This window comes from Podarcis bocagei (genome assembly GCF_964188305.1).
Source record: "Podarcis bocagei genome assembly, chromosome: W".
In the NCBI taxonomy this organism is placed as follows: domain Eukaryota; kingdom Metazoa; phylum Chordata; class Lepidosauria; order Squamata; family Lacertidae; genus Podarcis; species Podarcis bocagei.
This window is the reverse complement of record NC_138131.1, coordinates 47,472,079-47,488,133: the sequence shown is the minus strand read 5'-3', so window position 1 is coordinate 47,488,133 and position 16,055 is coordinate 47,472,079. Positions and strand designations below refer to the sequence as shown.

The window sequence follows — 16,055 nt, the reverse complement described above, 5'->3', positions numbered from 1 at the left end:
ATTAGCAGGATTAATTTTTTTAAAAAACCCCACCTGTAATGGTTAAATTTAAAGTAGAATCATAGAATCATACAGCTGGAATAGACCACAAGGGCCATCGAGTCCAACCCTCTGCCAAGCAGGAAACACCATCAGAGCACTCCTGACATATGGTTGTCAAGCCTCTGCTAACTGGGACTTTTCTCTTGCTTTTCTTTTGTGCAAATACCCCCTTCCCCCTGTACCTACCTACCTCTCGACCCTCCCAAGGCCTGCTACCTGAAAGCCATCGAGACCCAACCCAACTTTGCTGTGGCATGGAGTAACCTCGGCTGTGTGTTCAATGCGCAAGGGGAAATCTGGCTGGCGATTCATCACTTTGAGAAGGTAACTGTTACAGAGTTTCTGGGCTCTAGATGGGAAGGCCTGGAAAAATAATGATAATGATAACAATCCAATATAAGCCCCATTAATTGGGCTAGTAGCGTTCTCTCTTCTTCTGTTAAATAATGTTTTATTAATTTTTCATTAATCACAATCCATTAGAAGCCCCATTAATTGGGTTAGTAGCGTTCTCTCTTCTTCTTTTAAAGAATTTATTATTTTCATTCATAGCAATCTGATTTAAGCCCTATTAATTGGGCAAGTGGCATTCTCTTTGTAAATTATTTTTTCATTAATTTTTTCATTAATAACAATCCCATATGAGCCCCATTAATTGGGCTAGTGACATTCTCTTTTTAAATTATTTTTTATTAATTTTTTTATTAATAACAATCAAATATAAGCCACATTAATTGGGCTAGTAGCATTCTCTCTTCTTTTAAATATTTTTTTATCATTTCTTTCATGAATAACCTGATCTAAGCCCCATTAATTGGGCAAGTAGCATTCTCTTTTGAAATATTTTTTTACTAATTTTTTTCATTCATAACAATCCAATTTAAGCCCCATTGGGCTAGTTGCATTCTTGCTGCCGTCGTTGCAGACATAAGAAGTCTTATACCTAGTGAGAAGGCTTCTGGCTTTTTTGACAAATGTATTTTCAAACATTTTCTTTAAATTCATCATATATTATTTCCCAGAAAGCCTTGACCAATGTCACATAATAACAGATGCATATTAGTATATCGCTGCTTCGCAAGATGTTGCAGGGCTGAATGAAGTGGTTTGTAATAACACTGTCAAAATTGGATGCAATTTTTAAATATATACAGTGGTACCTCGTTTTACATAGACTTCAGGTTATACACTCCGCTAACCCAGAAATCGTGCTTCAGGTTAAGAACTTTGCTTCAGGATGAGAACAGAAATCGTGCTCTGGCGGCTCAATGGTAGCAGGAGGCCCCATTAGCTAAAGTTCAGGTTAAGAACAATTTCAGGTTAGCAAAGAAGGAAAACTACCCAAGACTTTCTTTTCAATGACGAAAAACTGTAATCTAATTGATGTTTGGAGACTTAGACATCCACTGGAGAAACAGTTTACATTTTATTCGGAACCAAATCAGTCAATGTCAAGAATAGATCAAATTTGGGTCTCGAATGAACTAACTCCAAGAATTCGGCAAATTGAAATTCAGCCAAGAGTAATTTCAGACCACAGTCCAATAAAATTGGAAATTAAAGGTTATGAAGAAAGATCATTTAGATGGAGAATTAACGATTACCTCTTGGGTGATCAAAAAATCATACAAGAGGCGCAAAAGAAGTTGATGGAATATTTTATGGACAATGCCAATAAGTCAGGTAAATGGCTCGCGTGGCAAATTAAGAAAAGAAAGGAACAAAACATAATCAACAAAATTATTGTGGATGGAGAAGAGATTGAGAACCCGAAAGGCATTAGAAAAGGATTCTTGGACTTTTATAATCATTTGTACAGCAACAGAGAAAAGAACAATTTGAAGAGAATAGAAAGATATTTAAAAGAAAAAAAGGTGCAAAAGATCCCGACAGAAAAGAAAGACAGACTGAATGCCCCAATTGAGAATGAGGAAATAATAGAGGTCATAAAAGAATTGAAAAAAGGAAAGGCTCCAGGACCAGATGGATTTACAGCCAGTTATTACAAAGAATTGAGGCACACCCTGACGGTACCACTGAAAGAAGTTATGAATAATATTTTGAAGGAAAAAGATATTCTGGAAACTTGGAAAGAAGCCTTCATCATACTTATTCCCAAGCAAGATTCTGATTTAACACACGATCTCATTGTTAAACACAGACTATAAGATTTTTGCTGGAATATTAGCAAAAAGATTAAAAAAGGTATTGAGAGAATTTATTCACGATGATCAAGCAGGGTTTCTTCCAGGCAGGCAGATGAAACATAATGTGAGAAATATAATAAATGTTTTGTAATATCTGTCTGCTAGGAATGAGAAACAAGCTATACTAATGTTTGTAGATGCGGAGAAGGCATTTGATAATACAGTGGTGCCTCGCAAGACGAAATTAATTCATTCCGCAAGTTTTTTCTTCTTGCGAGTTTTTCGTCTTGCGAAGCACCGTTTCCCATAGGAATGCATTGAAAATCAATTAATGCGTTCCTATGGAAACCGCTTTCAAGGCTGGCGGTGCGGAGAAGGGCTTTTCTCCCCACCGCAAGCCTTCAGGACAGATACGGGAACAGAGGGGAAGGGGCGCAGCGCTTCTCCTCTGTTCCCGGGGCTTGCGGTGGGAGGAGGGTTTTTCCTCCCCACCGCCAACATTCAGAACAGCATTCTGAATGTTGGCGGTGGGAAGGAAAACCCTCCTCCCACCGCAAGTCTTCAGGACAGCCACCCGAAGGCTGGCGCGGGGAGAAGGTCTCTCCGCCCCACCGCCAGCCTTCGGAGAGCCTTCCGAAGCCTGGCGGCGGGAGGAGGTCTCTCCGCCCCACCGCCAGGCTTCGGAGCAGCCTTCTGAAGGCTGGCGGTGGGGCGGAGAGACCTTCTCCCGCCGCCAGGCTTCGGAGCAGCCTTCTGAAGGCTGGCGGTGGGGCAGAGAGACCTCCTCCCGCCGCCAGGCTTCGGAGCATCCTTCCGAAGCCTGGCGGCGGGAGGAGGTTTCTCCACCCCACCGCCAGGCTTCAGAGCAGCCTTCCAAAGGCTGGCGGCGGGAGGAGGTCTCCACACCACCGCCAGCCTTCGGAGGAGGTCCGAGGACAGTGGGGAAGACGTGCTGCGCTTCCCCGCTGTCCCGGAGATTTCCCTATGGGCTTTCGTCTTGCGAAGGAAGCCCATAGGGAAATTCGTTTTGCGAAGCGCCTCCAAAACGGAAAACCCTTTCGTCTAGCGGGTTTTCCGTCTTGCGAGGCATTCGTCTTGCGAGGCACCACTGTATATCATGGGAATTTGTGTTAAAAAATTTAGAATTTATGGAAGTGGGGAACGATTTCTATAATGGAATAAGGGCGATTTATACAGAGCAAAGAGCTAAATTGATTGTGAATAATGTAATAACAGAAGAAGTGAAGATATGGAAGGGTATAAGACAGGGTTGTCCTCTCTCGCCACTGTTATTCATAATGGTTCTGGAAGTCCTCTTGAGTGCAATTAGACGAAATGAATTAATAAAAGGGGTGACAGTAGGTCAAAACGAATATAAAGTTAAAGCCTTTGCTGATGACCTGGTAATAACGATAGAAGATCCTTTAAAGAGTTTAAATGTGGAGATGGAATTTGGCAAGGTGGCCGGGTTTATATTAAATGTGGGAACCAGTTGACGGAAACCAGCCGTCATTTTGGGGTGCAAGGCAAAGAAAAAACACACACAAAGGCAAATGTCTCCATGGACGGAGGGCAAAAAAGCTCCTTCCTCTCTCTCCTCCGATTTTATTATCCTTTGTTCTCTCCAGCCGCATGGCTGCATTCCAATGTCTCACGTTACCTCATCCGGTCAAGCTTTAACCCACCCACAAACCATATAGGGTTACAGTGCCCAGAGGGGGGAACCTAACTCCTTATAGGGTCAATACATTCTAATACATTGTAAGCTCAGAGTGCTGGTCACCGAGGTCAGCAAGGCACCAGGTGGCACTACAAGCCTTTTCCATGACTTCCTGGCTCCCACAATTAAATAAGAAAAAAACCAAAGTAATGATTAAGAATATGGACCAAAGTGCAATAGAAGTAATGCAACGAGAATCAGGGATTGAAGTGGCGAAGAAGGTAAAATATCTGGGAATATGGTTAACTCCAAGAAATATTGATTTATTTCAAAACAACTATATACCGGTGTGGAACAGAATCAAAAAAGTTTTGTAAGTTTGGGGAAGGATGAAACTTTCTTTTTGGGGTAGAATCTCAACGATCAAAATGAGTGTGCTTCCAAAGATGTTATTTTTGTTCCAAATGATTCCTATAATTAGGGGGACAACGACTTTCAAAGAGTGGCAAATTCAAGATATATCTGGCAGGGCAAAAAGCCAAGAATACAATGTAAGTTATTGACAGATGCAAAGGAAAGAGGAGGCTTTGCGCTGCCAGATTTGAAATTATATTATGAAGCGTCTTGTTTCTGCTGGTTAAGGGAATGGATAAAATTAAAAAACAATAAACTGTTAGAGTTAGAAGGATTTGATAATAGATTTGGGTGGCACGTGTATTTGTGGTTGGAGAAGAAGAAAAGTCACAAGGGTTTTGAGAATCACATTTTCAGGAGCTCCATAATAGAAATATGGGATAGGTGTAAAAATATATTAGAACCCAAAGTTCCACACTGGTTGTCTCCATTAGAGGTTATGAGTGTAAAGAAAATCAATATGAGAGGGAATTGGATCACTTACGGAGAGCTAATAATTAAAGAAGGGGGGAAATGGAAAATGAAGCCATATGAACAAGTAAAAGAACATGTGTTTGATTGGTTGCATTATTTTCAGGTAAATGAAATGTTTAAAAAGGATTTAAAAGAGTGGATATACGGAAAAAGAATCGAAATTTCAAATAGAGATGATAAACAATGATTATAAGATATTGTCAAAAATGTATAAAATGTTGTTGGATTGGCAAACGATGGACGAGGAGGTAAAGTCGGTTATGATACATTGGGCCAGAGACTTTGGTTATAATATACAATTGGCTGACTGGGAAAAATATTATGAAAATGGAAAAAGGAAAATATTATGAAAATGGTATATAGATGGTACATAACACCGGTTAAGTTAGCAAAAATGTTCAAAACATGTAATAAGTGTTGGAAATGTAAAGAAAAAGAAGGATCTTTTTTCCATATGTGGTGGGAATGTAAGAAGGTAAAGGGTTTCTGGGAAATGATATATAATGAGTTGAAGAAGATGCTTAAATACACATTTGTAAGGAAACCAGAAGCCTTTTTGTTAGGAATAACTGGAAGAGAGATAAATAGAAAGGATTACAAACTTTTCCAATACGCAGTAACAGCGGCAAGAATATTAATGGCCCAAAAATGGAAACAAGAGGAGCTACCGACCCTTGAAGAGTGGAGAATGAAACTTATGGACTATGCAGAACTGGATAAACTGACTGGGAAGATTAGATATCAATGGGATCACAAGTTCATCGAGGACTCGGGAAAGTTTACAGATTATCGGAAAAGCATATGTGACGAACAGACAACGCTAGTGGGATTTAAAGAGGCTTTGTGAAAGTTAAAGATGTATTGTAAAAAAGAAATAGAACTGAAAGGATAATATTAAATGGCAATATAAATTTAGAGAATGCATAAAAATAGAAAATATGGATTGGTGGAAAAGCTTGTGGAAGTCCAAAAAGTTGAAATTTGTGAATACTGTTTGGGATGGCGAATTTGTAAATAGGAAAATTTAATAAAAATTATTATTATTATTTAAAAAAAGAACAATTTCAGGTTAAGAACAGACCTCCGGAACGAATTAAGTACTTAACCCAAGCTACCACTGTATAATATTTTTTTAGTTTTCACAAAAAACCAAATCATTAAATTAAATAATATTTTTTAAAAAAACAACTGTATACACAATCAATGTTAATCCCACATTATGGGATTATTTGACTTGCCTCCCCTGGTTCCTTTGTATTATCATCATTCATTATCATCACTGGAGAGCCAGTGTGGTGTAGTGGTTAAGAGCGGTAGACTCATAATCTGGGGAACCGGGTTCGCGTCTCCACTCCTCCACATGCAGCTGCTGGGTGACCTTGGGCCAGTCACACTTCTCTGACGTCTCTCAGCCCCACTCACCTCACAGAGTGTTTGTTGTGGGGAAGGAAGGGAAAGGAGAATGTTAGCCGCTTTGAGATTCCTTAAAGGGAGTGAAAGGCGGGATATCAAATCCAAACTCTTCTTCTTCTTCAATAAAATCATCATCACTAATTTAAGGTTATCAGATTTTTTTTCAATGAGTCCGGGGATACTTTTCAACTTAAATGGATTTTGTATGGGGACTGATTTGTAAATCCGGGGACTGTCCTTACTCCAGAGGAGGGCAACCAAAATGGTCAAAGGCCTGGAAACGATGCCTTATGAGGAACGGCTAAGGGAGCTGGGCATGTTTAGCCTGGAGAAGAGGAGGTTAAGGGGTGATATGATAGCCATGTTCAAATATAGAAAAGTATGTCACATAGAGGAGGGAGAAAGGTTGTTTTCTGCTGCTCCAGAGAAGCGGACACGGAGCAATGGATCCAAACTACAAGAAAGAAGATTCCACCTAAACATTAGGAAGAACTTCCTGACAGTAAGAGCTGTTTGACAGTGGAATTTGCTGCCAAGGAGTGTGGTGGAGTCTCCTACTTTGGAGGTCTTTAAGCAGAGGCTTGACAACCATATGTCAGGAGTGCTCTGATGGTGTTTCCTGCTTGGCAGGGGGTTGGACTCGATGGCCCTTGTGGTCTATTCCAGCTGTATGATTCTATGATTCTACTTTAAATTTAACCATTACAGGTGGGTTTTTTTAAAAAAATTAATCCTGCTAATGTATTAACCTGTGTGCACTGCTTTTGTCAATATGCAATAAACGTTTCCCATTCTTTTTTATATTAAAACTGGAGGCATTTTTTCAGCTGCAATGGGCCTCCGGTGTCCTGTTAGTACATTAGTTGGTACCATTTCTCGTACAGTTGATATTCCTTGCATAGATAGATTAGATAGATGATAGATAGTTAGATTAGATTAGATTAGATTAGATTAGATTAGATTAGATAGATTAGGTAGGTAGATTAGATAGATACATATATAAGAAAGGTTGGTAGATGGATAGATAGATTAGTTAGATTGATTGATTGAGTAGGTAGATAGATTCAGGCATGGCCAAACCTGGCCCTCCAGCTGTTTTGGGACTACAACTCACATTGTCCCTGACCACTGGTCCTGTTAGGTAGGGATGATGGGGGTTGGAGGGCCAAGTTGGGCCACACCTGGATTAGATGGTAGGTAGGTAGATAGATTTGATAGATAGGGTAGGTAGATAGATAGATAGATAGATAGATAGATAGATAAGATAGGTAGGCAAGTAGATAGATAATAAGATAAAGTCGGTAGATCGATAAGGTAGGAAGGTAGGTAGGAGGCAGCCTAGGTCAAAGTTGACCCACTTATTTAAAAGTAACCATGCTGTTATACAGTGGTACCTCTGGATGCGAACGGGATCCGTTCCGGGGCCCCGTTCGCATCCTGAAGCGAACATGCTCGGGTCACAATTTGCTGCTTCCGTAGATGCGTGTGGCATCATTTTGAGTGTCTGCACGTGCGCAAGCTGCAGAACCCGGAAGTAACGGGCTCTGTTACTTCTAGGTCGCCACGGAGCACAACCCGAAAATGCTTAACCCGCAGCTACTTCAACCTGAGGTATGACTGTATTAGTAACAAAAATCTATTATCTTAAATATTTTCAGGCGGTGACCCTGGACCCCAACTTCCTGGATGCTTACATTAATCTGGGGAACGTCTTGAAGGAGGCGCGTATATTTGACAGGTAAGCAAATAGGCATAGAGCTTATATTCTCTTTTTTATATAAATGTTTTTTATTGGTTTTGCGTATAATCACATTACGTCTTATATTCTCAGTTTAGTGGTTGCACCCATACCCAAACTAACTCCCATTGTTGCCTAGAGGGTTGATTTTATTTAAAGCAAACTGATTTAAATCCCAAATCCATAAGACTTGATTTAAATCCCCCTTTTACCGCAAGGTTCAGCCTTGCTGGCATCCTCTTAATATTGACAATCGGAGGCAGGTTTCCTTTTTGGAATCCTAACTTCAGAGTCTTTTCTACAGTTATATCAAAATGATTTGGTTCTGCTATATACAGCCCGATTGTGACGAAATGATGGTGAGTTTTAATAAGTGAACACTTTTTATTTGAACAACTTTTCTGCTGTACTTGATTGGAAGGAGAAAAGAAACATTTCCTTCATAACAATTTAAGCAATTTATTTCACTAAAACAGTAAAATGGTAGCATATGTGTCAGGGGTTCGGAAGCAGAGACGCAGAGAAGGGAGGAGACAGAGAGCGAGGGGGAGGAATACGAAGGAAAGATGAGTGGGGATGACGAACCGAGATCGCCGAGCTTATCCAGTGAGTCCGAGGATTCCCAGAAGGGAGCGCCAGCAGTCAGAGCAAGGGGGGAAAGCAGGGGGACACCCCAGGAAGAAGGGTCCAGAGAGGAATCAGAGAGCAGCAGTTGGAGATCGGGACCCACGTACCCAGCCGGGAGCAGCGGGGAGAAAGGGGACCAGATATCGGGTTCCGGAGGCTTTCAGAAGGAGGGAGGGCATGAGTCAGGAGTAGTCACGCCCACCTCGGGGAGCGACGAAACGATCAAGAGGAAGGTTGAGAGTTGGGCGCGCGCGCCAAGTTCAAATGTAGCGGAAGCTGGCGCAGTAAGCAGCCCAGAGAGTGAACCAGGTCCCAAAGCCCGCCGCAAGGAGGCGGAAGGGTCAGGGGGGTCCGCGTCAGAAGAGAGTAGGAAAGAAGAGACCCCGGGGGGCAGAAGGACCCAGAGACGGAAGGAAAGGCGCAGGAGGTGGAGCAAGGCTAGGGTATTAAGCTGGTGTGCTAGAGGCGGAGACTCAGACGGGTCTTCGCCGGTCTGACCTAGAAGAAGTAGGGCTGCATATTGCAGTTTGGAAATGGAAGCTGTAATCCAATAAAGACTCTTTTAACCTGAACGCTGGCTAACGTGGTCCTATGTGAGCTGGGACTGAGTGGCAGCCCTGACAGTAAGACCCGTCACTTTTAAGCTTCGGACACCTGATACCTCGCAGAGGAGGCAGAAGCAGCGAGAGGAGGAAATTGGTGTTTGGGAGCGAGCTCACAACGGTTGGCAGAGATGACGGAAGCAGAGAAAATTTCAGCGCTGCAACAGGCAGTGACCCAATTGAACGCGGAGGTACAGGCATCCAAGAAAAGGGAGGAGGATGCGGCAGCCGCCTACAGAGATCTCCACGCCAGGTTTGAAGCATTGGTTAAGCATGGGCAGCCAGGACCCAGACCGGAGGGGGTTGGGTTGGCACGGAGAGCAGGAGGGCTTGTGGCTCACTTCGATGGGAATTTACAACAGTACCCCAATTTTCGAGCAGACGTAATGTGCGCACTGCAACTGCTGGCGAAAGACTTTAGGGATGAGGAAGAGAAAGTGGGGTTTATACTATCCCATTTGCATGGGGATGCTAAAGCGTGGCTACGCAATTTGTGGAGGGATAAAGATCCGGCGCTTCAGAATGCAGATGCCTTTATCAAAGCGATGGATGCGTGCTTTTTATCTACCATTGACGTGGATCTTGCCCGACGGGAGATTCATGGACTGAAACAAGGGAGGGCGAGCGTACGCCAGTATCACGCCCGCTTTTTTGCGCTGGTCAGTGCCTTGGAATGGGACCGGGATTCGCCCCCAGTCAGAGACCTCTTCTGGGAGGGATTAAGCAGTGCTGTTAAAGACGAAATTGCGAGGGGGGAGAGGCCCCGGAGCACGCAGGAGGTGGTCCAAAGGGCGCTGACTGTGGGGGTGAGGCTGGAAGAACGTCCATGGTGCAGAGACGAAGGACGTGGAGGGCGCGAAGCAGCGAGAAGTTTCTCTTTCGTTCCCAGGGACGCTACGCGTGCGCAATCTACACCTCCGCCAGGAGGGGGAGTGGAACCTATGGAGGTGGGAGGAGCCAGGGCTCAGTCAGCTACCAGAGCCCCTGCACCGGCGGCAGTCAAGACTAAACCTCCTAGAGGGACCAGGAAGTGTTATATATGCGACAGCTCTCAACACTTGGCGAAAGAGTGTCCCCAGAGGAGCTCCAAGCACACTGCAGCCTCCGCAACGGTGAAAGCGGCCACGCAACACAGCGAACACCAGCAGGGAAACGACGATGTCTGGCTGGAGACAGAGGCACTGGGGCCCAGCCAGACGCATCACTGAAGCAGTCCCCAGCGATCTTGCAACCCACAGACCCCCTCCCACCCAAACCAGTAGTGCAACTCACAGCATCTCTCCAGCTGCCCGATGGCGTCACTATCGAAGTCCCGCTTTCTGTGGATTCTGGAAGCAACGCAGACTTTATAGCACAGGATTTTGTGGAGCAGCACGCTATACAGCTATTGCCGGCCACTCTGCCCCTGCAAGTCGTCACAGTGGATGGCAGAGAGTTGCTGGGGGGGCAGGTGGTGAAGCAAACGCCGCCAATGGTGATGCGCCTTGGCAACCACAGGGAAGTCATCAGTTTTAACGTCACACGACTGTCGGACACACCCATTGTGTTGGGCATGAGTTGGCTGGACAGGCACAGTCCGACACTGGCTTGGTACCAGCGACAGCTGATCTTCGGCTCCTCTTACTGCGCAGAACACTGCATCCTGCCCGGACAGGAGGGAGAGGAGGAGGAATCACAACTGCAGTTGGGAACGTTGCAAGCAGTCCCCCACAAATACGCGGACTTTCTGGAGGTCTTCTGCGAGAAGGAGGCAGACAAGTTACCACCGCACAGGCAATATGACTGCAAGATTGACCTCCTACCAGGGGCGACGCTACCGAAGGGGAGGCTGTATTCCATGTCTGAGGATGAACTACAGGAACTCAAACAGTTCATAGATCACAATTTGGAGCGCGGTTTCATCCGGGAGTCCAGGGCAGTAGGGGGCAGTCCTGTTTTCTTTGTGAAGAAGAAGGACACGCCCCAAAAGAGGCTGGTGGTGGATTTTCGCCTCTTGAACAAGATGACCAAGCCCTCTGATTTCCCCATGCCCAGGATTGACGACCTACTGGCGACGGTGCGCAAGGGACGCGTGTTTACCAAGTTGGACCTGCGAGGGGCGTACAATCTCATCCGCATGAGGGAGGGCGATGAGTGGAAGACAGCCATGTTCACGCCTCTGGGCACCTACGAGTACAGAGTGATGCCGTTTGGATTGCAAAACGGTTCTCACTGTTTTCAAGCTTTCATGCATCATGTGTTGGCGGGACTCCTCTACAAGAAGTGCGTCTGCTTTCTGGATGACATCCTGATATTCTCCGAGTCGCAGCAAGCGCATGACCAAGACGTTCGGGAGGTGCTGGAGAGGTTGCAGCAGCATAGACTGTACGCCAAACTGGAGAAGTGCCAGTTCGACACGACGGAGGTGGATTTCTTGGGTTACAAGTTGTCGGACAAGGGGCTAGCCATGGACAGCACCAAGGTGCGAGCGGTGTTGGATTGGAAGAGCCCGCGCAACCGGAAGGAGGTGCAGCGGTTTGTCGGCTTCGCCAACTTCTATCGCAAGTTTATCAAAGGGTTCGCGATGCAGACGGCGGCTATTACGGACACGCTAAGCTCCAAGAAAAAGAAATTCATCTGGACGGAGCAGGCAGAGCAGTCTTTTCAGGCACTCAAGCGTCTCTTCGCGTCGGAAGAGCAACTGCTGCATATCGACCCCAGCAGACCGATGCGGGTAGAGACAGACGCGTCCGATAGAGCAGTGGGAGCTGTCCTGCTGCAGAGGGACCCACAGGGGGTCTGGAGACCGGGAGCGTTCTACTCCAGAAAGCTCAGCAAGTCGGAGCAGAACTACACCATCTGGGACAGGGAGTTGCTTGCCATTCATGCAGCATTCAAAGCATGGAGGCACTTCCTGATCGGCGCCAAGCACACGGTGCAGGTCTGCACGGACCACAAGAATCTGGAGCACTGGCGCACGGCGAAGTTCCTGAACCAGAGGCAGATACGTTGGGCGGAGTTCTTTGCTGACTTCGATTTCCGAATAGAGTACGTCCCAGGCGACACCAACATCATGGCGGATGCACTGTCCCGAAAACCGCAATACCTCGAAGAGGCGACGCCAGCGGCAGCCATGCACATCTTCGCGCCAACAGCGTGGGCGTGCGCTTCAGCCACAGTAGACCTGGAGGCGGTGCGGCGGGCGTTGCAGGACGACTCATTCGCGCAGGCGAAGATGGCCGAGGTGCACAAGGGCACGGCGAAGAGCGACGAGTTCCAGATACGGGACGGCTTGCTCTTACGTAAAGGGGCCATCTACGTGCCTGGAGATGACCTTCGCGCCAAGGTACTGCAGCAGTTGCACGACGCACCCACGGCCGGGCACTTTGGCACGGAAAAAACGGTGGAATTAGTCGCAAGGGACTTTTGGTGGCCCAGACTGAGAGGGGAAGTCGCGGACTACGTCGCGAGGTGCGACACCTGCCAGAGGGCCAAGCCGGTGCACAAACCACCGGCGGGACTGCTCGAACCGCTGCAAACGCCGTTTGAACCGTGGGAGAGGGTGGCCCTGGACTTTGTCACGGATCTACCCAGCTCGAGAGGCAAGACGGCTGTACTAGTGGTGGTGGACTTGTTCACCAAGATGGCACACTTCATACCGTGTGCGAAGGTGGCCACGGCAGAACAAACAGCCAAACTGTTCATAGATCACGTGTTCAAAGTGCACGGGCTGCCGCGGTCTATACTGTCCGACCGCGGTCGCCAGTTCATCTCGAATTTCTGGCAGAAGCTGATGGGCTTCCTGAACGTCAAAATCAACCTGACATCAGCGAGACACCCGCAGACCAACGGGCAAGCGGAGAGGGTCAATGCCATCATGCAGCAGTACCTGAGATGCTATGCCAATCAACAGCCTGCGACGTGGGTGGATTACCTGCCGCTCGCCGAGTTCGCCTACAACAACACGAAGCACGTGTCCACAGGGGTGACACCGTTCTTCGCCAACAATGGGAGGAATCCCAGAACCTTCCCGGGACTGGACAGAGTGGGGGAAGGGGAACCGCAGACGGCGGACGCTTTCGCGTCTGAGTTGCAGGAGGTCCACGATCAACTCCGACGGCAGCTGGAGCTAGCGAAGCACGCATACAAGGTGCAAGCGGACAAGCACAGGCGGGTTGGCGAAGAGATCCGAGTGGGAGACTGGGTCTGGTTGGCAGCCCACGCAGTGCCGACCAGATCGTTAGCCAAAAAGAAGTTGGGGCACAAGCAACTTGGTCCATACCAAGTCGAAGCGCAGATCAACCCAGTAGCTTTCAGGCTGGTGCTCCCGGAGGGTTCCAGGATGCATCCGGTGTTCCACAGGTCGGTGCTCACTCCCTACAGGACACCTCACAGGTTCCAGGAACCAGGAACAGCACCGAGTCCGTCTCAGGAGCGGTCGGAGGCGGGAAGATTGCCACAGCAGGACCCCATCAACGAAGTCACGGAGATTTTGGACTCCAGATGGGGGGAAGACGGAGTGGAATACCTCCTAGCCAGAGAGGGCACCCGGGCTAGTGCTAATAGCTGGGTGCCAGACTACGCTTTGGAGGAACCCCTGCTCAAGGACGAGTTTCATGCCCTTTTCCCACACAGACCCATGCCAGCAGGCTTCTTCGACGACTGGTTGTTCACGCCCACACTTTCCTCCAGCACGTTCCATGGCTTCGACTCGGACGGGGAGCCCGCACAGCGCACACATTCCCCAGAGGGGTCACCGGAGGGTTCGGCGTCCGACACCTCGTATTGGTGGGACGATCGGCCAGAGGAGCAGTGGCGCCGGAGGTGGCTGGAGATGCCAGGTCAAGCGACCGACGCAGAGACTGACATGGACGTGTGCGGGGAGGATCTCGGTTTCGAGCACGGCGGCACTGAAATGGAGGCGGAGCAGCTCACCGTTGACGAACGCGAGGAGGAAGACTCGGAGGTCTTCAGTTGGCGGCCAGCAACGAGGAGCGAACTGTATCCGGCATTCACTCCTGTGATGATGGAGCACCCTGCAACCACCCTTGAAAGTGGGGAGGGGGGAAGGGGGGGCTTCGAGGGGGGGATGGATGTCAGGGGTTCAGAAGCAGAGACGCAGAGAAGGGAGGAGACAGAGAGCGAGGGGGAGGAATACGAAGGAAAGATGAGTGGGGATGACGAACCGAGATCGCCGAGCTTATCCAGTGAGTCCGAGGATTCCCAGAAGGGAGCGCCAGCAGTCAGAGCAAGGGGGGAAAGCAGGGGGACACCCCAGGAAGAAGGGTCCAGAGAGGAATCAGAGAGCAGCAGTTGGAGATCGGGACCCACGTACCCAGCCGGGAGCAGCGGGGAGAAAGGGGACCAGATATCGGGTTCCGGAGGCTTTCAGAAGGAGGGAGGGCATGAGTCAGGAGTAGTCACGCCCACCTCGGGGAGCGACGAAACGATCAAGAGGAAGGTTGAGAGTTGGGCGCGCGCGCCAAGTTCAAATGTAGCGGAAGCTGGCGCAGTAAGCAGCCCAGAGAGTGAACCAGGTCCCAAAGCCCGCCGCAAGGAGGCGGAAGGGTCAGGGGGGTCCGCGTCAGAAGAGAGTAGGAAAGAAGAGACCCCGGGGGGCAGAAGGACCCAGAGACGGAAGGAAAGGCGCAGGAGGTGGAGCAAGGCTAGGGTATTAAGCTGGTGTGCTAGAGGCGGAGACTCAGACGGGTCTTCGCCGGTCTGACCTAGAAGAAGTAGGGCTGCATATTGCAGTTTGGAAATGGAAGCTGTAATCCAATAAAGACTCTTTTAACCTGAACGCTGGCTAACGTGGTCCTATGTGAGCTGGGACTGAGTGGCAGCCCTGACAATATGTATCCATGTTGCTTAACTGATGTGCTGAAACATTTTTTCCCCAAGAAAAACTTGGACTGAGTTTTCGCACACATGAAAAACTTAAAACAAATAATTCTTCCCCGAATTATTTATTTATTTATTTATTTCTACCCCGCTCTCACTGGCCAGGGCCTGGCTCAGGGCGGCTAACACCAAATATAAATTACAATAAAATAGAATAGAAAAAAACCCCAGTTAATTAAAATACAGCTTAAAATGCAGCCTCATCAAGACTACAAAGGGAGGAAACATCAGCTATTCACCCAAGCCAGCTATCCATGCTGGTGCTACATGGGCCAGCAAAAAAGCCACGGGAAAATTTATATACCAAATCCCATATAGGGTGTCAGAGTGAGTCTAAGCATAGAGCGAGTTAAAATAATCAAGCCTGGAGGTGACCATCGCATGGATCACTGGCCAGATCAGGGCGAGAAAGGTAAGGAACCAATTCCTTAATACGGCGGAGGTGGAAAAATGCCACCTTTGCTGTGGCTGCAACCTGTGCCTCCATGGAAAGAGAGGCATCGAAGGTTACACCCAAGCTCTTGACAGAAGGCTCTGGCACTAATTGCGCCCCCACAAGAGATGGGAGTTGGCCCCCCAACCCCATGTTGTCCTGACCCAGCCAGAGGACCTCTGTCTTCGAAGGATTTAACTTCAACTGGCTCCCACGCAGCCACCCAGCCACGGCTTCCAAGCATCTGGTCAGTGTGTCTGGGGCCGAGTCCATTGACAGATAAAGTTGGGTGTCATCAGCATATTGACGACAACTCAGCCCTAAACTCCGGACAATCTGGGCAAGGGGGTGCATAAAGATATTGAAAAGCATCTGGGAAAGGATTGTGCCCTGCGGCACTCCACACAACAAGGAGTGCCACAGCGACAACTCCCTCCCTAGCGCCACCCTCTGTCCCCGACCTGAGATAAAGGAGCACAGCCATTGTCTGACTGTGCCCTGAATCCCCACGTTGGCAAGGCGGTGGTCCAAAAGTTTGTGATCGACCATGTCGAAGGCCGCTAACAAATCTAAAAGAATCAGCAGTCCCGGCCCGCCTCGATCCTCTTAATCGTCCTCCCAAAGC

General features: G+C 47.9%; 1 protein-coding gene across 1 annotated transcript in view; it reads left to right on the top strand.

The window, feature by feature from the left end:
• Positions 1 to 228: 228 nt before the first annotated feature.
• LOC308578098 (uncharacterized protein) overlaps positions 229 to 16,055 on the top strand; it is a gene marked incomplete at both ends in the record, with an annotated part of 36,269 nt that continues 20,442 nt past the window's right edge. Inside the window, 2 exons of the mRNA XM_081178371.1 lie at positions 229 to 366; positions 7,809 to 7,888. Coding sequence (XP_081034497.1) covers positions 229 to 366; positions 7,809 to 7,888 — 218 coding nt within the window. The remainder of the gene's footprint in view (positions 367 to 7,808; positions 7,889 to 16,055) is intronic.